The sequence below is a fragment of the Otolemur garnettii genome, unplaced genomic scaffold, assembly GCF_000181295.1.
Source record: "Otolemur garnettii isolate 467f Iridium unplaced genomic scaffold, OtoGar3 scaffold00005, whole genome shotgun sequence".
Classification (NCBI taxonomy): Eukaryota; Metazoa; Chordata; class Mammalia; order Primates; family Galagidae; genus Otolemur; species Otolemur garnettii.
In genome coordinates, this window is record NW_003852400.1 from 1,595,079 (window position 1) to 1,622,561 (window position 27,483).

Below are 27,483 nucleotides of genomic sequence, written 5' to 3' on the forward strand. Positions count from 1 at the left end.
ATTCTTTCTATGAAGCATTTATATCCCTACTTCCAAAATAAACAACTATATGCTTACATACATCGAACTAAATGCATGCATACGCTCAAAAGAGAAAACTTGGGTCATTCTTGCTTAGTAATACAACTAACAAAAATTCTCAAATTTGAAAAGAAATTGATTTCAGTAGTGTGTTAAAATAGTTATCTGAATTATCTACCTAATAACTAGGATTTATGTTAGCAATATAAGGATCATTTAATATTAGGAAATTAGTAAATTAATATCCCAGCATGTCCAGTAAGGAAATCTACACCATCATTTATCTCAGTGTGTACATGTAAAAGGCAATAAATAAACTGAGTACTCAGTTTTTTTATGGTTTAAAGTTCATAGAAACTAAGCATAAAGTCCTTTTTTTTTTTTGAGACAGAGCCTCAAGCTGTCCCCCTGGTCAGAGTGCCATGGCATTACAGCTCACAGCAACCTCCAACTCCTGGGCTCAAGCGAGTCTCCTGCCTCAGCCTCCCAAGTAGCTGGGACCACAGGCGCCCGCCACAATGCCTGGCTATTTTTTGGTTGCAGCCATCATTGTTGTTTGGCGGGCCCGGGCTGGGGATTCGAACCCGCCACCTTAGGTGTACGTGGCTGGCGCCTTAGCCGGCTGAGCTATAGGCGCCGAGCCATAAAGTCCTTTTTATTACTACGGTAAAAAGCACTTCATAAAATTTACCATCCTAAGCATTTAACTGTAAGTCCACAGTATCCCAGTGTTAATTGTATGCGTCTTGTACAACAGATTTTTACAACCTTTTCATTTTGGAAAACTGAAACTATACCCATTGAACAACTCCCCTTTGTCTTCCTCCCTGACCCCTGGCACTCACCCTTTTCTGCCTCCAAGAGTTTGGCTAGTACAGATACTTGATATAAGTAGAATCACGGAGTACTTACCTTTTCGTGACTGGCTTATTTCACTTAGCATAATGTCCTCAAGGTTCATACATGTTGTAGCATACGACAGGATTACCTTTTTTTTTAAGGCTGGGTAGTATTCCGTTGTATGTATAATGGCATTTCAGTCTATGACAAGCCATATTTATGACAGTTGTTACATAGATTATAATTCTCAGAAAGCTATAGCTTCCCCATCCCTTTGCATAATGACAAAATAGCCTAATCACCCCTTTCTTGGAACACTTTTCCCTCATTATGCAATGTATCCATACATTAAGCAATGTATGACAGGACTCTATGTACTACGTTTTCTTTACCCATTCATTCTTCCATAGACATTTAGGTTGTTTCTACCTCTTGACTATCGTGAATAATGCTTCAGTAAGGATGGGTGTATAAATAAATATTCAAGATCCTGCTTTCAGTTCTTTCAGGTGTATACCCAGATGTGCGCTTGCTGGGTCATATGGTAATTTCTATTTTTAATTTTTTTGAGGAACCTCTCTAATGTTTTCCATAGTGGTTGTACCTATACATTCCCTCCAACAGTGCACAAAGGTCCCAGTTTCTCTCTGTCCTCATGAACACTTGTTTTCTGAGTTTTGATGTTAGGCATTCTGGTGAGTGTGGGGTGGTATCTCATATTGTGGTTTTGATTTGCATTTCTTAGATGATTAGTGGTGTTGAGCATCTTTTCATGTGCTTACCGGCCATTCATATATTTTCTTTGGAGAAATATTCTATTTTAGTCCTTTTTTATAATTTTTATTTTTATTTTTTAGTTGCAGGAGTGCTTTATATATTGTGGATATTGACTCTTTATCAGACATATGGCCAGGGATCCTCAAACTTTTTGAACAGGGGGCCAGTTCACTGTCCCTCAGACTGTTGGAGGGCTGGACTGTGGGCCTCAGGATGAGTTGGCTGCTAAGCAGGACAGGCAGCGGCAGCAAAAACACCTGCGAGCCCAATAAATGTGCTAGGCGGGCCACATGTGGCCTGCAGGCTGTGGTTTCAGGACACCTGCATATGGCTAGCAAATCTATTCTCCCATTCTACAGGTTGTTTTTTTGCTCTGTTGATTGTTTTCTTTACTGTGCAGAAGTTTCCAAGTTTGATGTAGTCTGATTTGTCTACTTTTGTTTTTATTGCCTGTGCTCTTTATGTCGTAGACAAGAATTATTGACAAATCCGTTGTCATGCATCTTTTCCCCTGTGTTTTCTTCTAGGGATTATAGCTTCAGTTCTTTAATCCATTTTGAGTTATTTTTTATACATGATGTAAGGTAGGGGTTCAGCTTCATTCTTTTGCGTGTGTATATCCAGTTTTTCCAGCATTTATTGAAGAAACTGTCCTTTCATCATTGTGTAGCTTTGGCACCCTTGTTGAAGATTATTTGACCATGTACTTGAGTGTGGACTCTATTCTGTGCTCTATTCTCTGTCATTGGCCCATGTGTCTGTCTTTATGCTCTTATCATACTTTTCAGTTACTGAAGCTTTGTAATATATCTATTTTTTCTTTTTTTAGAGATGGGATCTCACTGTATTGCGCAGTCTGGTTTTGAACTTCTGGGTTCTAGTAATCTTCCTGCTCACATTCCTAAGCAGCTGAGATTATAGGCACATGCCACCATTCCCTGCTCTGTAAAATGCTCAGAAGTCAGGAAGTGTAAAGCTTTGTTTTTCTTTCTCAAGAAAGATATTTGCATATCTGGAGTCCCTTGAGATTCCATCTAGATTTTAGATTCTTTTTTTCCTATTTTTGCAAAAATACCATTGAGATTTTGATAGAGATTACATTGAATCTATGGATCACATAGCGGAATATGGACATTTTGACAATATTAAGTTTTCTAATCATTAGTACATTGGATGTCTTTCCATTTATTTCTGTCATTTAATTTCTTTCAGCAATATTTTATAGTTTTTGATATACAAGTTTTTGCTCTTCTTAGATAGTTTTATTCCTAACTATTTTATTCTTTTGGATGCTGTTGTAAATGGAATAGTTTTCTTCATTTCCTTTTCAGATTGTTCATTTTTATTGTGTAGAAGCACAACTAATTTTTGTGTGTCGATTTTGTAGCTACAGCTTAGCTTTATTATTATTCTTATAGTTCAACAAAGGTTTTTTTACTGGCTCTTTAGAGTTTTCCTCATACAAGATCATGTAATCTACAAACAGAGATAATTTTACTTCTTCCTTTCCAATTTGGATGCCTTTTATTTCTTTTTCTTGCTTGATTCTTCTGGCAGAACTCCCAGTACTATATTGTACAGAAGTGGCAAGAGTGGGCATCCTGGCCTTGTTCCTGATCTTAGGGAAGTGTTTTCAGTTTTGCACGATGGAATATGATGTTAGCCGTGGGTTTTGCATATATGGTCTTTGTTATGTTATAATTTCCTTCAAGTTTTATTTTGTTGAAAATTTTCATCATGAGAAAGTGTTGAATTTTGTCAAGTGTTTTTTCTGTATTGAGATGATCGTGTGGTTTTTGTCCTTCATTCTGTTAATGAGATGTATTATGATTTTCTTTTTTTTTTTTTTTTTTGTAGTTTTTGGCCGGGGCCGGGTTTGAACCCACCAGCTCTGGTATATGGGGCCAGCACCCTACTCCTTTGAGCCACAGGCGCCACCCTTATGATGCTTTTTTAATGTGAGGGAAAACATCTACTTTATTTAAACTGAAATACACAAGATGTAATACATAAAATTTTGGGAATCTGAATATATTTTCTGAAGATTGCATACACAATCAACAATGATTTGATTTGCCTTTTTTATGATATATAATTCTCACTGGAGTAGTAAATTCACAACCATAGACTTAAGAAAGAAACAGATAATAATGAAGCATAGGTATAAAAGTCACAATCAGTATTTCTCAATAGTTATTTTGTTTACTTATCCAGAATTAGAAATTTTATTTTTAGGATAGTAATAATATTTGAATATTAGATATATTTTATTTATACTGTTGCTTTTAACCATTGGCATTTTTGTACTGAAAAAAAATAGTAGAATATCAGCAATTTCATATTGTATAGCATACATGTAGACATACCTTAAAGTATTTGGCAGAATTTCTAATAATGTGATTCCATTTTAACAGTATTAAAGTGCTTTGTTTTGGGGCAGCGCCTGTGGCTCAGTGGGTAGGGTGCCGGCCCCATATACTGGGGGTGGCGGATTCGAACCCAGCTCTGGCCAAACTGCAACAAAAAAATAGCCAGGCGTTGTGGTGGCCTTCTGTAGTCCTAGCTACTCAGGAGGCTGAGGTAGGGGACTTGCCTAAGCCCAGGAGCTGGAGGTTGCTGTGAGCTGTGATGCCACAGCACTCTACCGAGGGCAATAAAGTGAGACTATGTCTCAGGAAAAAAAAAGTGCTTTGTTTTTCACCAATGATATTTTCACTAATAGTTGCCTTCTTAGTGATTACTTTCTAAAACATATATTCAAATTTGAATGGACGTGTCAAGCTAAACTGAGTAGTAACAATTACTATTTCTTTTTCTTTTTTTTTTAAAAACTATAAGCGTCAGCCCCTCTTTTTTGTAATGGTGACTTATTTCCTGTTAGTCATCCTGAGTCTAAGTGTGGTTTGTCCATCATTTTGTTAGAGTCACATAAATTGCCTTCTGTATATCAAAGGACCATGATGTTAGTAACAATTATAATGATAATAACTGACATCATTGAAGGTTTGTTATATGTCAGGCATTGTTCTAAAATACTTATAATTTGTTTAGTCCTCATAATAATTCTTCAGAGTAGATACTATCATCATCTTCATTTTACAGGTAAATAACAAGGGCACAACTGTTAATTGGCAGAGCAAAATAATGACTCATTACTTGACTGAGATATAATTTGATTTGTCTATACATTTCCACTTAGTTATTTAACAGTTCTGTTGTTTGATAATTAAATATCTAACAATGCCATTTAAATTTTAAGTAAATTCTCAGTGTTACATCTTAACGATTATAATTTCTTTTCTTTTTTTTTTGAGACAGAGTCCCATTATGTTGCCCTTGGTAGAGTGCTGTGGATCACAGCTCACAGCAACCTCAAACTCTTGGGTTTAAGTGATTCTCTTGCCTCAGCCTCCCAAGTAGCTGGGACTACAGGCGCCTACCACAATACCTGGCTATTTTTTGTTGCAGTTGTCATTGTTCTTCAGGAAGCCCCGGCCAGATTCAAATCTGCCAGCCTTGGTGTATGTGCCTGGCGCCGTAACCACTGTGCTACAGGTGCCGAGCCAACCATTATAATTTCTTAAAATATATATATTCTTTTTTTGGTTCACAGGATGGACAACCTGAAATTTTCTACACGTTTTGGAATTCAGTTACTCATTCACTTTCTTCTCAATTCCATACGGCAACAAACTGTAAGTTTATTATTTATTTTGAAAATTTACTTGAAAGCTCTTCAATTACTTTAAAATTTGATGTCAAAATGTTTTGCTTAATTAGTTTACAAAATATTTTTTATTATCTTAAAACTAGTTATTTCTTCTATGTGTTTAATCTAGAATCTCTTAGCCATATATAATGAGTTTTATAATCAGTAAACAAATTTTTTACCTATTTTTCTGATTAGAGTTGAATAAAACTCTCCAAAAGGATAAGTCAATTCTCCATAATTCAAATATCTGCAAAACTCTAAATTTTTCCTGTATAGAACGTGGAAAACAATTGATGTTAAAAATTTTGGTTTATGATTTTAGGATTATTTTAATTCCTAATAAAAAATAGAAAAATTCAAAGAATTTTCAACTTTTCTTTATTGTACTTAATGACTGATGAAATATGAGCTTCATGAATTAAAGCACTGATTATGCAAATATGATTTACAAAGCTTTTTCTTAATTTATGTATGTCATGAAATAATGGCATAGCATAAGGCTAAACAATGAAATATGCTGGGAAGTCCAAGTCTTAGGCATGTTTGTCTAAATACTTTGTATAAGAACCTTGAATATACCTAGGCCTTTTTAAAAGGGTTAAGTTTGTTCATTTAGTAAATGATTGTTTTATTCACAACCATTTACTAAAAAAGTACCTACTATATGCTGAATGTTATTTAGTCACTGGGCCCCCAAATGTACTTGTACTGTATTCAAGTAGTACTTGAATAAAGTACTACTTTATTTGCCTCCCTACTTCTTTCAAATGAAGTATGCAATTTAAGACTCACCACAAAAGGGGTCTTCATTTGTAGCTAAACACAATTTAAGCAGATGGTTTATTTAGGACTGATTTACTCCATTTACTTGTGAATCACACTGCTAATCTTAGGAGAGAAGAAATATTGTGTATCTCCCTGCATTAGGTTTATTTCTAGTCACCTTTATTGAGATATAATTTATATGCAGTAAAATTCACCAATTTTAAACATAGAATTCTATGAAGTTTGCCAAATGTTTACATTCATATAACCGTCATCACAATTAAGATATAGAACATTTCCATCTTCCCCCAGATTTTTCTTGTGTATTTTTGCAGTTAATCTGCTGCTCCCACTCCCTGGCTCCTGGCAACTAATAATCTACATTTTATTGTTATATTTTGCTCCTTCTAGGTTTTCATAAAACTACAATCATAACATTTGTGTTCTTTTATATCAGTGTAATTATCAATTGTGTTGTTGCGTATCTCGTAGTCCATTTCCTTTTTATTGTTGAATAGTATTCCATTATGTAGATATATACCATAATTCTTTATCCATTCCCCAGTTGAGGAACAACTTGGTTGGTAGAACTTTGGATTATTATGAATAAAGCTACTATGATTATTTACATTCAAGTCACTTTGTAGACATGTTCATTTGCTTATATAAATATGTAAGTGGAATTGCTTAATTATTTGGTAAATGTATGTTTAACTTTACAGAAACTGCAAAACAATTTTACAAACTGGATAAAGCATTTTGCATTTCCCTCAGTAATGTGTAATAGTTCCAGTTGTACTGCATTTTTCTCAATTCATGATATTGTCAGTCATTTTAATTTTAGTTGTTCTAAAATGGATGTTAGGTGTGTGGTAGTTTTTACATTCTTCTATTATCTAGCCTAAAAACCAATGATGCTTTCTTAGTCTGTTCAGGATGCTATAACAAAATACTGCAGACTAGGTAACTTATAACAATAGAAATTTATTTCTCGTGGTTCTGGAGGCTGGGAAGTCCAAGATCAAGCCGCTAGCAGAATTCAATATCTGATGAGGGGTCTATTTCCTGGTTCATAGATGATGCTTTTTTACTGTGTTCTGACATAGTGAAAAGAGGCAAAGAATTCTCTGAACTCCTTTTATTAAGGGCATTAATCTCATTCATTATGCCCTTTGGGGCATCACTTCCCAATGACCCACTTTCTGATACCATCACACTGATGATAAGGTTCAGTATTAATTTGGGGATATACATTCAGATCATAGTTGACCACATTTTCACATGCTTATCTACCATCTGCAGAACTTTTTTTTTGTTATGTGTTTATCCATATTTTTTCCCTTTGTGTTTATTGTATTTCTTGTCCTTTTATTGAGTCAGAAAGTTTCTTTATATATTCTGGATTCAAAGTCCTTTCTTAGATGTATGTTTTATAGATGTTTTTCCTGAGTATTTGGCTTATGCTTTTTTATTTTGTTTTCTTAGCAGTGCCTTACAAAGGACAAAATTTTTAATTTTGATATAATCTAATTTATCAAAACTTTAAATTGTAGCTTCTTTTGGCTTAAAGTGTTGCTTGGGCTAGGCACAGTGGCTCACTGGGCACCTGTAGTCCCTTTGAGCCTGTACTCCTAGCGCTCTGGTAAGCCGGGGCGGTTGGGTTGCCTGAGTCAGAGCAAGACCTCCTCTCTAAATATAGCTGGGAATCATGGTGGGTGCCTGTAGTCCCAGCTACTTGGGAGGCTGAGGCAAAAGAATTGCTCAAATCCAAGAGCTTGAGGTTGCTGTGAGCTGTGATATCACGGCACTCTACCAAGGGCTACAAAGTGAGACTCTGTCTCAAAAAAAAGAAAAAAATGTGTTGCTTAACCCAAAGTCAGAAGTATTTCCTTCTATATTTTATTTTAGAAGTTTTACTAGTTCATTTTGAGTTAATTTTTGTATATGGTGTGGGTTATCTTGATGTTCATTTCTTGGCATATGTCTCTAAAACTTATTTGCTGCATATTGACTTCTTGGGCATTTCTGTTGAAAATAATTTGGTTGTATACTACTAACACTATTTCTGGGCTCTGTTTTGTTTCATGTTTTGCATATCTATGTTTATATCAGTGCAACATGGCTTTTGATCATAGTAGTGTAACTCCTCTGATGCTGTTTATTGAAACAGTCTTGGTTATTCTAGGCTCTTTGCATTTCTATAGATATTTCATGATCAGCTTATAAAAATTGACTCTTAAGATTTGTATGAGAATTATACAGATCAATATGGGATAAATTTGCAGCTTATTATTGAGTCTTATGATCTACATCATGATATATATTCCTGTTTATTTAAGTCTTTTACATTTTTTTCTTACAAATGGTATGTAGATTTTAGTGTGCAGTTCTAGCAAATCTTACCTTAAATTTATCACTTTTTCATATATTTTGGTGCCAATATAGATGCCATTTTAACAACTTTGTAATTGTTAAAATTTAGAAATACAACTATATTTGTATATCATTTGACTCTTCTAACCTTATTTATTAGTTTTAGTAATTTTTGGATAGTTCTTAGTGTTTTTCTATATAGGTGATCATGTATTCTGCAAATAAAAAATTTTATTTCTTTTTCCAATCTGGCTGGTCCTTCTCTTTGCCTTATTACACTGATAACATCCCCAGTAAAGTGTATATTGTAAAGGGAACATTCTTGCTTTATATATAGTCTCAGAAAGAAAGGATTTAGTCAACGTTAAATGTGATGCTAAGATTTTCAGTGATACTCTTTCTCAGGTGAGAAACTAGAAAGAAGTTCCTTTCTGTTTCTAGTTTGTTAAGATCTTTATTTGTCTTTAAAATTTCAGATTAATGTGAGGATGCAAACAACTAGGTTGCGGTGTTTGTATTTGTTAGGTAGAGTCCCTCTTGTAGTGGTGTGCCATATACCCTTACGTTGTGCCACTTAAGTGGGAGCATACCCATCTCCTCTCGTCTCCCCCCTCGCCCTCCAGGATCTTCATTTTGAATTGTTATTTTTCCCCCAGTGCTTTCTATGCATCATTTAGATGATTATATGGTTTTAATTATTTTAATCTGTTAATATAATGAATTACATTGGTTGATTTTCAAATGTGGAACTTTGCATTCCACATGGTCATGAGGTATTGTTATCTTTGTATGTTCTTGTGTGTGATTGCTTGAAAAAATTTTAAGGAGGGCCAGGTGTAGTGGCTCACACCTGTAATCCTAGTACTTGGGATGCCAAGGTGGGAAGATTGCCTGAGCTCATGGCTTCAAGACCAACCTGAGCCAGAGCAAGACCTCATCTCGAAGAAATAGGTGGGCATTGTGGCAGGTGCCCTGTAGTTCTACATACTTGGGAGGCTGAGACAAGGGAATTGCTTAAGTCCAAGAGTTTGAGGTTGCTGTGAGCTATGACGCCACAGCATTCTACCAAGGGTGACAAAGTGGGACTCTGTGTCAAAAAAAAAATTTTTTTTTGTTTTAAAGGTTTTTTGGCCAGATGCAATGGCTCATGCCTAAAATGGAGTTTGATTCCAGCCTGAGCAAAAGTGAGATACCGACTCTACTAAAAATTTGAAACTTTAGCCAGGCTTTGTGTCTGGTACCTGTAGTCTCTATTACTTGGGAGGCTGAGACACAGGGCTCACTTGATCCCAAGAGTTTGAGGTTGTTGTGAGCTAGGCTGACACCATGACTCTCTGAGAGCCTGGGCAACAATGTGAAACTCTGTCTCAAACAAAAAGAAAAAAAAAATAAGGCTGTTTTGCACAAGATACTGATCTGTAGTTTTCTTTTCTTGCCATGTCTTTTCCTAGGTTTGGTAACAGTATAATGCTGACCCCAAATAATAAGTTGGGAAGTATTTTGTCCTCTTCAGTTTTCTCTGACAGTTTGTGTAGAATCTGTATTATTTCTTCCTGAACCATTTTGTAGAATGTACCAGGGAATTTATCTGAGGCCTGAGGTTTTATTTGTGGGAATGTGGTACCATACTAATTTAGCTTCTTTTATACATACAGAGCTATTCCATTTGTCTGTTTCTTCTGCAGTGAGTTTGGTACTTTTAAATAATTTTTCCAATTCATTGAAGTTTTCAAATTTATTTTCATAAAATTATTTAAAATGCTTTTTTATTAATCCTTTGATTATATGTAGAATCCAATGTTTCATATCTCATTTCTGATATCACTTTCTTTTCTTTTGCCTCATAATTATGTGTTATTAATTTTATTGAACTTTTCAGAAATCAGCTTTCATTGATTTTTTTTTTTTTTTTGAGACAAAATCTCACTTTGTCACCCATGGTATCACAGCTCCCAGCAACCTTTAGCTCTTGGGCTCAAGTGATCCTCTTGCCTCAGTCTCCCAAGTAGCTGGGACTATGGCCACCAGCAACATCTGGCTATTTTAGAGACGGAGTCTTGCTCTTGATCAGGGTAGCATTGAACCTATGAACTCAGGCAATCCACCAGTCTTAGCCTCTCAGAGTGCTAGGATTACAGGTGTGAACCACCACACCCAGCTCATGATTTTTTTATTATTAAGTTTGTCATTTTCTGCTGTTAAGATTATGCTCTTTTTCCTGTTTATCAAGGTTAATTTTAAATTACCAATAAACCTTTCTTTTGTAATGTCATTTTCCTGTATGTAGTATTCTACCACTAACATGAAAAAGCTAAAAGAATAGTGAGTGAATGTTATATCTATACCTTTGATTCAATAATTGTTAAGTTTTCCAACAAATAAGCATTTTAAAAATCTTATATGTGTTTGAAATTTAAAATTTTCATGCAGTTTTTTTAGGAGTTAGATTTTCAGACATTCAGATGCATATGTGCAGTTTTTCATTTCATACTCTATTTATGAAAGGACCAGTTTTCTTGAAAACAATTATCATTATGAAGTTGTTTTCAATATTTAACTTTCACATTGTAAGCCAGCATTGTTTAATGAATCTGTTTACTAACATACTAGTAACAAAATGAAAGATGTAAATTTACCTACAAAATACAAATGCCTAATTAGAAATTTATTAAAATTACAGGTTTTTGGAATAAAAGAAAGCAAATGTAAAAGGTCATTTATGGAAATGCTTTGAAACCCTGATGCCTGAGTTAGATGAAGTATTGTCTCCTATCATCAGCACTACTGCAAGTTTGGGGGTACAGGAGAAGTACAGTTATATCTTTGTTTGGACTCAGTTTATCAGGAAGGAAAGGATATACCTATTTAGCTTGATCATCATTTTCTATTCACTGAGCCTCAGGAAAAATCAACTTGAAATTCTTTCTAAGCATTACCATCTCCTTTCTCTCATGGTCCTATAACTATGGAGAGGGTCTCATTTTATAATGTAACAGAGGGGACCCACTTTAGAGATCATCTGACCTCTCTTTACATACTTCTCCCTTAAGACATTAGACAATAAAAAGGATCTTCTTTTGCCAGGCATGGGAGTTCATGCCTGTAATTCCAGCATTCTGGGAGGCTAAGTGGGTGGATTGCCTGAGCTCAGGAGTTCGAGACCAACCTGTGCTAGAGGGAGACCCCATCTCTAAAAAGTAGCCAGGCATTGTTGCACCTGTGGTCCCAGCTACTTGGGAAGCTGAGGCAAGAGAATCACTTGAGTCCAAGAGTTTGAGGTTGCTATGAGCTATGATGCCATGGCGCTCTACTGAGGCTGGCAAAGTGAGATTCTGTCTCAAAAAAAAAAGAGGAGAGGGAGCAAGTATCTTCTTTTACCTGTCTGCAATTGTAGCCACATTTAGGCTGGGGCAGAAAGACACTCCAATGTGCATTATGACCCAGGCTAGTTGGATTTTTTTTTTTTTTTTTGGTACTGATTACTGGATCTTGAGCTCTCTTAAGGTGCTGCTAATGCTTACATAAAAATTGAGTAAATCAAACATGATTATATTTCCTACCATAAAGGAGGAATGACAGCAGTGCCACTTGTCCCTAGATAGTTTGAATGATCTGTAGTATTTTGCATCAAAAATATATTTAGAGGCTCAGTACCTGTAGCTCAGCAGGTAGAGCTCCAGCCACATGCACTGGAGCTGGCAAGTTTGCAGTCAGCCTGGGCTTGCCAAACAACGATGACAACTACAACCAAAAAAAAAGCCCAGTGTTATGGCAGGCGCCCATAGTCCCAGCTACTTGGGAGGCTGAAGCAAGAGAATCACTTAAGGTCAAGAGTTTGAGGTTGCTGTGATCTGTGGCACCATGGCACTCTACTGAGGGCAACATAGTGAGACTCTGTCTAAAAATAATAAGGGGGTCATTTAATGGACTTTTACTTCCATACATGGAAAGGTAATTGCTACACAAAATGTTCTCCCATTGTAAATTATTACACTGAATAAAATGGTATATATTTGCTGTTTTCAGACATTGAACAGCAGGCAGCACGGGACTGTGATCCCTGATAAAAGGAAACATTGGATACTAAAATTAGTCTTTCTACCTGACAATTTCCAAGTAGGAACACACACACAAAATGTGACTCAATATAGAGGCTATCATTTTTGCTAAGTCGAGTCCAATAAGTATTTAAAAAAATACAAGAAAATCTGGCACTCAACAATGTAAAATCACTTATCCAGCATCCATTTAAAACTAGTAGATATGAGAAGTAGTACTGAAACCTGACCAGGAGAAACAAACACAGAAGCTAAGGAATCAATGGAATAAGCAGACCTGGAATTTAAAACAGTACTTATAAAAATTATAAGTATGCTCAAGTACATAAATCAAGTACGTTTTGAGACAGACTGTGTTATTTTTGTCCATTATTGCCCTTCCAAGAAACAGTCTATAGCTTCCTTCTAATTCAGTTCCCCATGTAAGTTTCAATTTGCTTGGTTTATCAATGTTGCTGGGATTGTTTCATTTATTTTCATCTGTGCAGATTTTATATTTCTTGATTTTTGTGTATCTCATAAGTTTTGTAATCACTCACTTGTTTAAAGAATAGCATAAACATAATGAGATAAATGGACAGTATGAAGAAGAATGAAATGGAACTTCAAAATATGAAAAATAGAATATCTGGAATTATCTCACTAAATGGGATTGGTAGCAGATTTAACCCTGAGAAGAAAAAAAAATCAATGAACTTGAAGACATAGCCATATACATGATGGCTTCCTTTTATCTAAATTTCTCAAAAGAGTAGTTTGCATTTCTTTGTTTTCATACTGTTGATTTCTCAAGTAGATATAATCTGGCTTATTTTATACCATTCTATCGAAATTGTTCTCATTAAGGTAAGGAATGGCCTACTTCTTAATTGCCAAATTTAGTATATGTTTTAAGTTCTTATCTTATGGGACCTATCTGTTTTGTATAGTTAAAGAAGCTAATGAAAGGAAATATACTTTTTAGGAAGAAAATCTCATTAATAGTTTGCATTCAGAGTAAGCTATTCCTTCTGTATATCTTTATTACTTTAATAACTTCCTTTGGGAGAACTCCAAGGTAAGTTGTTTGTAAAACACCTTCCATTTTTATAGCACATTCAGTCCCTGAAGTCTGCTATAGTACTTCTTAAAATTATAGACAGGAGATAATAAGGAAGTGTAACCATCTGTAGAGTTGAGGATTACATGCAATGTACCAGATTGTCTAAGTAAGTAATATTTTGGCAGAATTTATCAAAAGGGAAATTTTCCTACTTAAGAACATGTTCTTATTATACATGTTTATGCTCAGTAAAAAATTTCTTCTAGAAGATATAATCCAGGAGTTTGACAAACAATAAGATTGCTTTATTCAAAAGGAAAAAGGCTTGAACTTGTCACCATGAAGATTCAAAATAGTTCCTTTGATTATTTATGGGTAATAGTTATGATCAAAAAGACTTCTAAATGTTTTGTCTGTTATTTTTCTGTTGTACTTTCTAGGTAACAATATTTATTCATCAACCTGTTGGGTTATAATGCACATTTTTTTAAGTCTCAATAAAAACAAGCAAAATAAACATTACGATTTTGACCTCTTCGAAATAAAAATATAACACTTCTTTGTAATCTGATTATTTTCTCTGAATGTCTCATCATAAATAAATATATACTTTATTTACCTTCTTAGTTCCTAATATATAATTATGACAAATAATGGTATATTAGTCTTTATTAATTCATCATGACTGACTCCCTTCTAGAATGTAAGACCCATAAGACAGGGAATGTTAATTTAGTCATCAAGCTGTCCTCAGTGGCTAGAAGAGTACTTAATGAGCAGTAGGGCTTCAATGAATGCTTGTTGACTGGAAGGAAAGGGAAGAAATCAAGAAAGAAAAGATGTCAGTGTCCTTGTATGGAAACTGAATACTTAACAAAAACAATTTCAAGTGTGCTGGAAAAATCTAGCAAGTAGGCAGGGCACAGTGGCTCAGGCCTGTAATCCTAGCACTCTAGGCTTAAGCAATTCTCTTACCTCAGCCTCCCAAGTAGCTAGGACTACAGGCGCCCACCACAATGCCTGGCTATTTTTTTGTTGCAGTTGTCATTGTTGTTTAGCTGGCCCGGGCCAGGTTCAAACCTGTCAGCCTTGGTGTATGTGGCCAGCGCCCCACCCACTGAGCTACACGCACCACCCTAGGCTGATTATTTCAGTTTGCTCTAGGATGAGATTGGTTTTAATACAATTCAGTTTACCATTGCTTCTTCTCTTTTACTTGGCTTGCTTCTCTCAGACTTGAAATCACGAAGGTCTTTGAAAGCCTTGCCTCCTCAGTCCTGAAATACTGACATTGATCTAGCTCTGGTCTCTTAAGTTTCCTAGTCATGAAACTTTAGCTCTGGTTCAAGAAAGACTTGGCCTCCTTGTGGCATGCCCTCTCTCCTCAGCTGATCTTCGTTCCCCACCATCACAAATATGGAGGACATTTTCACTCCACATTTTATAATTTCCGACCTAGTTCTCCACCTTCTATTGCAGTCCTAGAATTCAGGAAATGTTTCCTGGGAAATCCAGGTTGAGATTCCTTTAAGTTTTCAAATTTTTACTCTAGTCTCATGAGCTTCTAAAAGCTTTGTTAGTTTTTCCCTTCCTCAGCAGAAGTCCTCTGCTTGGGCCACCCTTGAATTTTTAAAAATATATGTGGCTTCTTTAGTTGTTAAAGGAGAGAACTGTTCACCCTCTACTCTTCTTCCTCCATTACTCTCAGGGTATAATCCAAACATGACTTTTCTGGTCCCTTTCTATTTACACAGCACTAATTATTTTTCTTTCTAGTTTTCTATCTCTATACTTAAGCCTAAATTCTTGAATAAATTACCCTCTTTCTTTGTAGTGTTAAAACAAATACCTAAAACACATGTCTATGTCCTTCCCTTCGTCTATATAACTCAAGTTTGTCTATTCAATCTCAGTTTAGAAATGCAGTGTTCCCTGGCACCTCCCTCCCTCACCATACACACCCAAACATGAGCTAGATGTCCTTTTTCAGCTCCCGTAGAACTTTTTTTTTTTGGAGACAGAGTATCACTCTGTTGCCCAAACTAGAATGCCATGGCCTCAGCCTAACTCATAGCAGCCTCAAACTCGGGTTCAAGTGATGTTCCTGTCTCAGCCTCCTGATTAGCTGGGACTACAGGTGCCCACCATGACACTTGGCTTATTTATTTTTCTATTTTTAGTAGAGAGGGAGTCTCCCTCTTGCTCAGGCTGGTCTCGAACTCAAAGGATCCCTTTGCCTTGGCTGTCCAGAGTACTAGGGTTATAAGCATGAACCACCATCCTTGGCCTCATAGAACTCTTAATATCACTGATTCCATCATTTATCCTGCTACATTGCAATAACTCATCTACTAGCTTATCTTTACCTCTGACCAGGCTCTGGAAAAAGTTTCTCTCTCTACCTCTATTCTGTGCTGTATTCCTATCTGGGAGCAGAGTGCTCAGCATATAATAGACATTCTGTTGAGATGGAACCCTAAAATGTTAAATTAATATTTAAAAGCATTATGAATTAGGAGGAAATCTGAAGAGGAAACAATCTGTAAAAATCAAAATACTCTTTATTTAAAAAGTAATGAGTACTTATAAGTTAAACAAGGTCCTAATATGAAGTACTTTTAGAAAACAAATATGTGTACATGTTAAATAGGGATGTGAAAAGATGGTTGCAAAAATGTTATGATGATTATCATAGGATGGTAAGTTATTAAGTAATTTTTAGTTTATTTATACTTGTTTGCAATGAACATTTTCATAAAATCAGCTATAGAATCCAAAGCAATTTAATTGAGGTAAAAGACTTGTGACTATAATATTTAATGCGCTGTGAAGATTTGTTGAATGAAAATTAGTCCAGTCGTTATTGAAGTAGGTATGCTAGTCAGAGTTGAAGAATAAAGTGAGATAAAAAGGATTCACAGGATAAATCCCCAGTTTATTCTGTATATCTGGGTAAATACCAAGTGGATCAGACAATTCAAATTAAAATACAAAACCACAAGTGCTAGAAGAAAAATTAAGTGAATAGGCTAAGAATGAGGAAACTTTTTCAACTAATTCAATATTGAGAGGCAATGGTGATAAAAAATTAAGCACAACAAAAAGACAGATGAAAAACTAGAAAAAAATTTACAATTTACATTAAATATAAAGGCTTAGTATCCCTAGTATGTAAAAAGCTTCTAAAAATGAGGGAAAAAAAGCCAACAACCCTATGTGAGAAAAATATGGATATCTCTTAAATATTTGGGAAAAAATGCTCAATATCACTTAAAAATAGAGAAATGCAAATACAAGTACAGAGAGACATCATTTTTCATCTGTCAAATTAGCAAAAAGAAAATTTGATAACATGCTCTATTAGGGAGCTTGCAGAGAAACATTCTCACACATTGTTAATTACCATACAAACCTTATGGAGGGGAATTTGTGAGTTCCTAACAAAAATATGTAAGCATTTATTCTTTTACCCAGCAATTCTAATTCTAAAGATCTATTTTGTAGATGCACTGGTAAAAATATGAAAAGACGCATTCTCAGGGCTATTCCTTGCATCATTATGTTTAATAACAAAAAAATGGAAATAACCCCAATGTTTATTACTAGAGGATTAAACTGTGACACATCTATAGGATGGAATGTCATGAAGCTATACAAATAAGTGAGAAAAAATGGAATGAAGAATATCCTTTTATATTCCTAGGGAGCGGTTCATCAAGAAACAAGTATGTTAAGTTTTAAAAAGCGCATAAATATGTGTAGATGAGGCCTGTAATTAGGATTTTGGAAGGCCAAGGCGGGAGGGTTGCTTGAGGCCAGGAGTTTGAGACCAGCCAGGACAATATGGAGACCCTGTCTCTACAAAAACTTAAAAATAAAAAAACAAATTATTTAGGTATGGTGGTACATGCCTAAATTCCTAGCTACTTGAGGGGGCTGAGGCGAAGAATCATATGACCCCAGGAGTTTGAGGTTACAGGGAGCTATAATGACAGCAGTGCTCTCTGGCCCTGGCAACAGAGCGAGACTCTGTCTCAAAAAAAAAAAAAAAAAAAAAAAAAGGGACAGTGTGCTTTTGTTTACCTGAGAAAGAGGATGACATACATGTACAATGTTGCTTATTTTTTTTAATTAAAGAATAAACTATAAAATTCAACAAGATAGTTACTAAAACTGGGGATAGTAGATGAGTATCCCCAATGAAGAATTCATTGGAGGAAACAGATAAAAAAGGTTTTTTGAATATTCTTTGTTGTGTAAATTTAAGTTTGAAACCATATGAATATTTTACATAATTATAAAACAATTCAAATAAAAGAAAAAACATCCCGAAAACTCAAGATTAAAATGAAATAACTGAATGGAAAGGTGTGGCATAACCACACAGACAGGAACTCTTTTGTTCTTTTCTTCACTTATTCATTTGACTACTTTGATTTAAACTCAGTGATTTGTTTTTGTATCCTTATGGGATGCACCGAAAGGACAATAAGAACTGGCCCCAAAACCCAGAAACTCTTTTTAATAATCAAGATGTTGATGGTAGTATTAGTAGTAATATTTTTAGACTTTTGTGTGTATGGTATGGGATAAAGTGAATGACTAATAATGTTGATATTAAGTGAATCAGGATTTTCAGCGTGAAAGGAGATATAAAGTGGGTGAGACAAAAGTGAACTGATGATGTTTTTCTTTCGTTAAAAAATATTGTTTTATATGCATTTCATAGCTAGACCGCTTAAAAGGCCCAGAATAATAGCTATTGCAATAGTACTGAACTCCTCTAACACTCATATTGTTGTCTTTTAAACGTGATTTCCCATTAAAAAATACCAAGATTTCTTGAAGAAATGGCTAATTCCAGGTCTGGGGCAGGAAATGAACAGGATAATTCTGTAACCCTTTATGCTAGAAAGCAAGGAAGATATCAAAGACTACTAGGGTTATGTTGAAAGGAGTCAGGAAACAATTTGGGCATCTACCAGATACCATATGGGCATCTACCATAGATGGAATAATTTTAGCATCAGGAAGGATAACAATTGCAAGAGATTGCAACCCATCACAATGTCTAAATCCATGATTTATGATGGCACAAAGAAATATTTATTGGTTGGTTTCTATTGGTGCTGTTATGGAACTTTGAAGACTAAAATGAGATACTATCAACAGTTTTTCTGCTTTTCCTAAACAAATGGTACCTCAGAGAAACCAAGTAATTGATGAGAAAAATTTTTATCACTTCCAATAAATGCGAAAGGTCTGTTAGAATCTCTTCATTTTATAATCACAAAAGATTTAGTGATTGGATGTATGGAGGATTATTAATATCTGCTAATTTCATTTAATACAGTACACAGATTTGGTCACTACATATGCAGTTTTCCTCGCAAAAACTATAAAACCTGGAATCTGGTCAGATTCTTGCCTATGTCAGTGATCTTCAACTTGGTTGTACTTGAGAATTACTTGGACAATTTAAAAATCCCAGAGCCTAGACTGCAATTACATTAGAGCCATACAGTTTGAGATCTAAACATAAGGCTTTGTAAGTTATTTCAAAGTGAAAAGAGCTATTTTAGATCCAACTGGCAATTTATAGGAAATACGGGGATCAGAGGGTGCAATCCGCAAAATTCAGACTAAGGGAATCTATAGGACAAATGACCTTAAATAATAAAATGAAATCAGAGAGAGGAATTGTAGATTAGGCTTAATGATCTATCAGCTAATTACAATATGTGGACTGTTTATGGATACCAAATCAAATACACCATTAAAAAGTCCTAAGCCAGGCAAATGTGGTCATTATTTATTTTGTAAAATAAATGAGAGAATTGTGGTTTGTTTTTTTAAGAAAATTATTCCTATTGGAGATATTCACTGAATATTTATGGGTAAAATGATAGAATGTTTGTATTTGTTTCAAAATAACTGATAGTGGTGGAAGGGATTAGCCAGGGAAGGGATACAGATAAAAAAGATTAAATTAAGTGCTGAAACTAACTGATGGATATTAAAAGGTTAATTATACTATTCTCTGTATGTTACATGTTTGAAATCTATAATAATGATATTTTTAAAATTTCAAGGAAAGCATTTGAGGCAAACAAAGTAAGTTAGCACAGAAGAATAGGCAAAAAATCAGAGAAGTGGAAAACCCAGGAGAGAATGTGGTCATGGAGAGTATTTCTCAAAGGAACAAATGATCAACAGAGATCAAATGAAAGGAGATCAGAAAAGTACCCACTGTTTTCAGCAATAGGAGTGATATTAAGACTGTTACCAGAGTAGTTTCAGCTGCCTTATAGCAGCTGAAAGTCTAGTAGGCTGAAAGAAATAAGGAAATGTGTATAGACTGTTAGCACAAAGAACAACAGGACAGTGGTTTCAAGTGAACCATTTGTAGGGTCAAGGGGGAGGGTGTTGCCATATTATTTGTATTTGGGGGTTTAAATATGATGAGAAAGTATGTTCAGGCATTTTTTTGTTGAACTTGGAAGGGAGTAAGGAGAAAACAGGAAGCTAAAAATATAGAAGAGAATAGTAGTGTTAAAGAAAAGTGGAAAGCAGAAATTGGGGAATTTGTTTTGTATAGAATGGACCTGTGCTTATGTCAAGAAAGTTGACAGTTAGAACATGGGAGTGGAAGGTAGAAAGCTTAAAGGATTCTTTTCTAGCAACCTTTTTTTTTTTCTGTGAGATAGGGAAGGTGGTCATCTTCATGTCATAAATGGATTGAAGTTTATTGAGTTGGAAGATGGGAAGAGACTATGTATATGGGAAGGATTGTGGTATAGAGTGCATTTTAATATCCATTAATCATGGCTCATGCCTATAATCCTAGCTCTCTAACAAGCCAAGATGAGTGAATTGCTTGAACTCACCAGTTTGAGACCACCTAGAGCAAGATTGAGACCCTGTCTCTACTAAAAATAGAAAAACTAGCTGTGCATTGTGGGGAATGCCTATAATCCCAGCTACTCAGGAGGCTAAGTCAAGGAAGGGAATCACTTGAGCCCAGAATTTGAGGTTGCTGTAAGCTATGATGACACCTCAGCACTCTACCCATGACAACAAAGTGAGACTCTGTCTTTAAAAAAAAAAAAAAAATCCATTAATCTTAAATGTGATTTCTCTGAGTTTTAAAAAGGTCTATTTTGTTTCTATTTTGGTTTTAGTTTTATTAAGTTATAGTAAGTAAAGAATATTAAACCACAAGATTTATTAATTCTCAAAACATAATTAGCTTTTGCTCATGTAAATTTTTATTCATTTTTAATGTATTTCTTGGGCTATAGATTTTATAGAACTATAAAACTATAGATTATATAGAACTTAGAAGTAAATGTTATGACCATGTCAGTGATTAAAGCAGGAAGAGTAATGAGCAAAGCTCATTAACTTCGGGCAATTGAGTTACCTGTGTTTTATTCTGGTACTCTTATTTTATGTCTGAACTATTTTTTATAGTGTAGTTGGGATTTTTTTCCAATAGTACTTTGGACAATTATAATTATAAAATTGATTTTATTTTGTTGTTTTGTATCAGGAGGAATAATATAGTCTCTGGTATATTGGTATCACCTGTTTGAAAAGTAGCTGTTTATAAAACTATAGCCCTCAACATTTGACTTTTATATGGTTTACATTGATGAGAATGAAGTGTTATTTATTTACTGTGATGGGCAGATTCTAAAATGCTCTAAAATGGCATCTGTCTTCTGGTATTTGTATCCTTGTGTAACCTCTCCTTGAGTTCAGGCAGAACTTGCTTCTAACCTGTAGTACATACAAAGAGGGTGTCCCTCCTATGGTTAGCGTGCATAAGATTTTAAGTTCCATCTTGCTAGCATGCTTTCTCTATTGCCTTCTTGGCTTGCATGTTTTGATGAAACAAGCAGCGGTGTTGTTGAGGTCCACTTGGCAAGGTCGGTTTCTAGTCAGCAGCAAGCCAGGAACTGAGTCCTGCTGATAACCACAAAAGCTTGGAATCAGATCTTTCCCAAGTTGAACCTTTTTTTTTTAATTTAATTATTTTTATTCTTTTTTTTTTTTTTTGAGACAGAGCCTCAAGCTATCCCCCTGGATAGAGTGCTGTGGCATCACAGCTCACAGCAACCTCCAACTCCTGGGCTCAAGCGAGTCTCCTGCCTCAGCCTCCCAAGTAGCTGGGACCACAGGCACCCACCACAACGCCCGGCTATTTTTTTGGTTGCAGCTGTCATTGTTGTTTGGTGGGCCCAGGCTGGATTCGAACCCGCCACCTTAGGTGTATGTGGCTAGCACCTTAGCCACTTGAGCCACTGGCACCAAGCCAAGTTGAACCTTTAGATGAGACTTTACCTACAGCTAGCACCATAATGACAGCCTTGTGAGAGATTCTAAATTAAAGTACCCAGCTAAACCATGCCTGGGTTCCCAGTTCACGGAAATTACAAGATGAAAATGTTTGTTGTTACTTTTGGAGCTGGATTTACGCAGATGGAATTGAGGGTTTCTGTTGATCACTTAGTAACTAACATCCTATACCTCTTGAGAGTCCTATTCTGGCCTGGACCATTAAAGGTTAGGGAGTAAGGGAGTGAATCAGTCAGTCTGTGTGTCCCCACTTCCAGAGACAGACTAATTCCATTTCATGATAAAGAGATGTTTGTGTGAAATTGTTCCTGTGGTCACTGTGTCCTGTTGGCTCTGCTGGTGATTTTCCCTCCTAAGGAGCCAGAGAACCAGGAGGCTGGATTTGACACTTTGGTGTATCTGCTCATTCTTTAGCCAAGAGCACACCAAGAATTTGAGGGCAGATTGCCACCCTGTCAAAGGAAGATCCACGGAAAGCAGGGAAAAGAGAAGATTTTGGTTGGTGAACCTTATTCTAAGGGCAAAACAAACAAAAAAAACCCCTGCAAACATGTAACTAAATGAAAAGAATTAAGCATTTGTCCTTTTTTTTCTTGTAGGAACTGATTTTAGGGTGAACAGCCCCAGCTAATGAGGAAAAGCTGTGCCAGAATGCCAGCAAATAAATACAGAAGGAATAATACAATAAGGAAAGCAATTTTTTGGAAGCCCCATTGAAATTATTGAGTCAGGCAGAAATTTTCAATCGGTGTTAAAAAACTGTTTAGTAAATGGCTGCTGGTGAGCTCGATACTAGTATAATGCTAAAGCAACACATCACAGATAGCTTTCCAGTGACAGGGAGAGAAACCATGCAATCAAAGTGTCGAGCTGTCAGCACCTTCATATCGGGGGGTCATCCATCAACCGAATTTGATGCTTCCTCTGGTGTGACTCCATGGAGCATAGGATATAGCTTATGGCATGTTCTAGTCAAAGATATTTAACTTAAATAGATATAGCTCAGATAGAGCTTTTATTTGTGCACATATCTCTTATGAAAAACAGGAAATGGAGGAACGGATTTCACGATACCATAAGGAAGCAACCAGGCAAATCCGGAGGGTAGGATGTTCTGCAAGATAATTGACCTGGCCTCTTCAGTAGGTCAAACTCATGGAAAAGGGACTGTGCTATGTTCAAAGAGACTGAAGGGGCATCAGCACAAGATGTAACATGTGGGTCCTGGATTGGATGTCCATGAGGGAAAATTAGCTGTGAAGAACATTTTTTAAACAAAAAGGGAAATTTAAATATGGATTAAGTGTTAAATATGAAAACTTATGGAAAAAACTTATGGAAAGGTGACTGAAAAAGAAGGTGGCAAAGATCATATCTAGTCCTGTGTCAATTAGTTAAAACACTATATATTAAGTATTGGCATAGAGAAAGTGGCTTTTAGCAATAGTATGTTCTCCTTCTTGTTGAGATACAATTTGCCCTTATAGACTGTATCATTCGGAGGATTTTTGGATAGCCACAAGTTGCACCACCATCTCCACTGTATAATTCTAAAATGTTTTCATCACTTCCCAAAAAAAGCCTCATATCCATTAGTTGTCACCCATCTCCCCCTTTTCCCCACCTCTGGAAATTTAATCTACTTTAGCAGTGGCTCATGCCTGTAATCCTAGCACTCTGGGAGGCCGAGGTGGGTGGATTGCCTAAGCTCACAGGTTCAAGACCAGCCTTAGCAAGAGTGAGACCTTCTCTCTAAAAATAGCCAAGTGTTGTGTTGCCATGACACTCCAGTGAGGGCAACAAAGTGACACTCTGTCTCAAAAGAAAAAAAAAACACTGTCTTGTCTCTGTGAATTTGCCAGTTATGGACATTACATGCACATGTACGTGGAATCATATAATATGTGGCCTTTTGTGTTTGTCTTATTTCACTTAGCATAATGTTTTTAAAATTCATCTGTGTTGTAGCATGTGTCTACATCATTCCTTTCTGTGGCTGAATAAATATCGTATTTTATGAGTATATTAAAAAAAAGAAAATGTCATTAAAGTAAGCACTTATGTTTATAGTAATTTATTACGTGGCAATAGATAACTCTAATACAATTATGAAACAAAATAATTCCAAGACATCCTAAAGTCAATAGATTACTAGCTTCCTTTACATTCACAGCCTAGATTTAGGTGCAAGGCTTACCAGTTTATTGGGAACTGGACCCCAGTTAGGAAAAGGGATCAGCGACAAGTAGGTAGCAATCTACTAACAAAGCGGGGACCTAACCTGGCTATGAAAGTTGACTCTCTCAGGCTAAGTCCTCCAAAGTACATGCAAGTTATGACCAGTACCATCTACTAGGATAATTTACTCCAATTCCTTTGTGTTTGCTGTTTTTCCAGCTGAATCATTCTTTCTTCAAAATCCAGATGGCTCAGCTCAGCACCTATGGCTGGCTAAGGCGCCAGCCACATACACCTAAGGTGGCAGGTTCAAATCCAGCCTGGGCCTGCCAAAACAACAATGAAGGCTGCAACCAAAAAATAGCTGGGCGTTGTGGCAGGCACCTGTGGGCACCTCCCTACTTGGGAGGCTGAGGCAGGAGACTCTCTTGAGCCCAGGAGTTTGCTGTGAGCTGTGATGCTACGGCACTCTACCCAGAGGGATAGCTTGAGGCTCTGTCTCAAAAAAAAAAAAAAAAAGAAAAGAAAAATCCAGATGGCTCATGTTCTTGCTTCATTCAGAGGCCCTTTTGATCCCTATCTATTCTCTAACCTTGCTTTACTTTTCTTCAAAGCACTTAGTATTTCCTCATGTTATGTTACATAGTGATTTACTTATTGTCCTTCTTCACTGGAGTGTAAGTTCCATATGGATAAGAATGTGCCTATTTTGTTCACTGCTGCATTTCTAGCATTTACAATAGTACTTGGCATGTAATAGATGGTCAGCAAATCCTTTCAGGTAGATTTGGCACTGCCTGGTATTTGAGCACCTGAAGGTTGGTGGGAAAGCTGCCAGTTCTTGGCCAGATCTAGGTCAGTGGCCTAGAGGTGAAGCATTTAGTCCTTCCACTGGGGAGATGCAGGAGCAGAAGCATCATGCAGGCTGAGGTTTAGGCACAACTAAGGCAAGAGCTATGAGTGCTGTAGCTCTGGAATGAAGCTGACATGCTGCTGTCCTCTGAACCCTTAAACCAGGAATCTAGAGGTAATGAGGCAATTAAGACAAGGCTATTAGAATCTGGGAAAATGACATAATTACAAATCCTTCTTTATTCTACTTTTACTTTATTTGTTTATTCAATAAGTCAGTGCCTACTGTTAATGTAAATAGATACAAAGATAAGTAAATCAAATACTACTTTGTATCTCCCATATTAAAGGTAAGAAGGATAGGCCATCAACACAAACTAGTAACAACCTTCAGTGTTCATTCAGTTCTAGGAAGAAAGTAAAAGGTACTACAACAGAGAAGGTGAGAAGAGAGAAAATGAGCACACTGGACTATTTATAGCCTTTCATCTCTACGTGAATTAGGTCAAGGTCTGGCATGGGTCTTAGCCTACAAAGTTTTGAAGCTACAGGGGTTCATTCTTACTGCAGTGAATTCAAGAAGACAGGGTTAGTGAAATAAAATCAAAGGCAGACTTTCTTAGTCAGAGGGTTGTCTCCCACACCTATTACCTGGCAGGAAAATTTACATAGGATTATCTTCTAATTTATAAGGTATTATTTTAATAGTGATTGTTTTAATATGAATTTTATCTCCAGGTACATGCTTGCATTGTAATCACTAGTGATTAATTTAAAAAGAACAATAGTTTGCACAAGAGGATAATCTAAATAATAAATTCTCAAGTAACTGGAAATTAACAACCTATAATTTTCTGCCTATAAATGATTTGTTAGATTAAGATATACAATGGATGTCATATAAATATTTATAAAATAAATAATTTATTATCAAATTGTGTAAGCAATGAAAATACTTTAAAAGAAATTAAGGTAGAACTTAGCTTCAAGATTTAAATATTCAGTATTTATTTGTAAGCTTTAACTATAGTTGGGGCCAGGCACACCTGTAATCCTAGCACTTTGGGAGGCCAAGGCAGGTGGGTTTCTTGAGCTCAGAAGTTTGAGACCAACCTTTTAATGTGAATGTTACATGTGTATGTATGTGTATGTATATCTTGTGCCATTGACTACAGCCTCCAAGGCAATGTTAAATAGAAGTGATGACTGCAGGCATCATTGTTTTGTTGCTTACTTTTAAGCAAAACTATTAACTCTTCTTGTGTTAAGAATCATATTAGGGGCTCAGCGCCTATAGCTCAACCGGCTAAGGCGCCAGCCACGTACACCTAAGGTGGCGGGTTCGAATCCCCAGCCCGGACCCACCAAACAACAATGACGGCTGCAACCAAAAAAAAAATAGCCGGGCGTTGTGGCAGGCGCCTGTGGTCCCAGCTACTTGGGAGGCAGAGGCAGGAGACTCGCTTGAGCCCAGGAGTTGGAGGTTGCTGTGAGCTGTAATGCCACGGCACTCTACCCGGGGGGATAGCTTGAGGCTCTGTCTCAAAAAAAAAAAAAAAAGAATCATATTAGGTATAGTTTTTCATAGGTGCCTTTTGTGAGGTTGAGGATATTCCTTTCTGTTCCACATTGACTGAAGTTTTTATTAGGAATAAATGTTAGATTTTTTTTCAAATGCTTTCTCTTAATCTATTGAAAAGATGACATGCCCTTTCTTTTTAGCTTGTTAATATGATGAGTACATTGATTGATTTTAAAATGTTAAACCAACTATGAATTCCTGGGATAAATCCCCTTCATCATGATGCATTCTTCCTTTTATTTTATTGGACTAGATTTGCTGAGATTTTCTTTATAGTTTTTACATCTGTATTCATGAGGGATCCTATTCTGTAGTTTCTGTTTGTTTTCCTTTTATGTCCTTGGTTTTGGTATCAGGGCAATGAGTTGAAGATTGATATAAAGTTTGTTTTTTCTTTTTTAAATTGTTCACTGCTGAAGTCATCTGGACCAGCAGTGTTTTTCTTTTTAGAAAGTTTTTAATTAAAACATAGGGCTATATCTATTAGTATATCCATTTCTTTTTGAGTAGTTGGTGTCTTTCAAAGAATTTGTCCATTTTATGAAAAATTTCAAGTGTCTTGGCATAATGTTCATAATTGCTTTATTATCCTTTTAGTATTTGCAGAGTATTGTGAAATATTTAATGAAATTGCCTCCCTTATTCCTAATATGGCTAATTTGTTTCTCCTTTTCCCCCCTAATTTATTTGGCTAGAAGTTTGTCAATTTTATTCATCTTCTCAAAGAAACAGGTTTTTATTTCATTGTTTCTCTACTGTTTTTCTGTTTCACTGATACCTATACAGATCTTTGTTATTTTCTTTTTCCTGTTTACTTTGGATTTTATTTACCTCTTTTTTCTGTGTTCTTAAAATGGAATTTAGGTCATTGACTTAAGAGCTTTCTTCTTTTCAAACATAATATAAATTTCTTCAAGTACTC

General features: G+C 35.8%; 1 protein-coding gene and 1 long non-coding RNA gene across 2 annotated transcripts in view; one reads left to right on the plus strand and one right to left on the minus strand.

Moving 5' to 3' along the window:
* The window catches only part of COG5 (component of oligomeric golgi complex 5), a 313,042-nt gene that overhangs the window by 198,349 nt on the left and 87,210 nt on the right, over positions 1–27,483 (plus strand). The window contains exon 11 of the mRNA XM_012812313.2: positions 5,252–5,333. Within this exon, the coding sequence (XP_012667767.1) occupies positions 5,252–5,333 (82 nt within the window). The remainder of the gene's footprint in view (positions 1–5,251; positions 5,334–27,483) is intronic.
* On the minus strand, positions 2,274–5,310 carry LOC111728215. Its single transcript, XR_002775593.1, has 3 exons — positions 5,250–5,310; positions 4,788–4,793; positions 2,274–2,286 (listed from the first exon to the last, which is right to left on the minus strand). It is a non-coding gene; the product is annotated as an uncharacterized LOC111728215 (long non-coding RNA).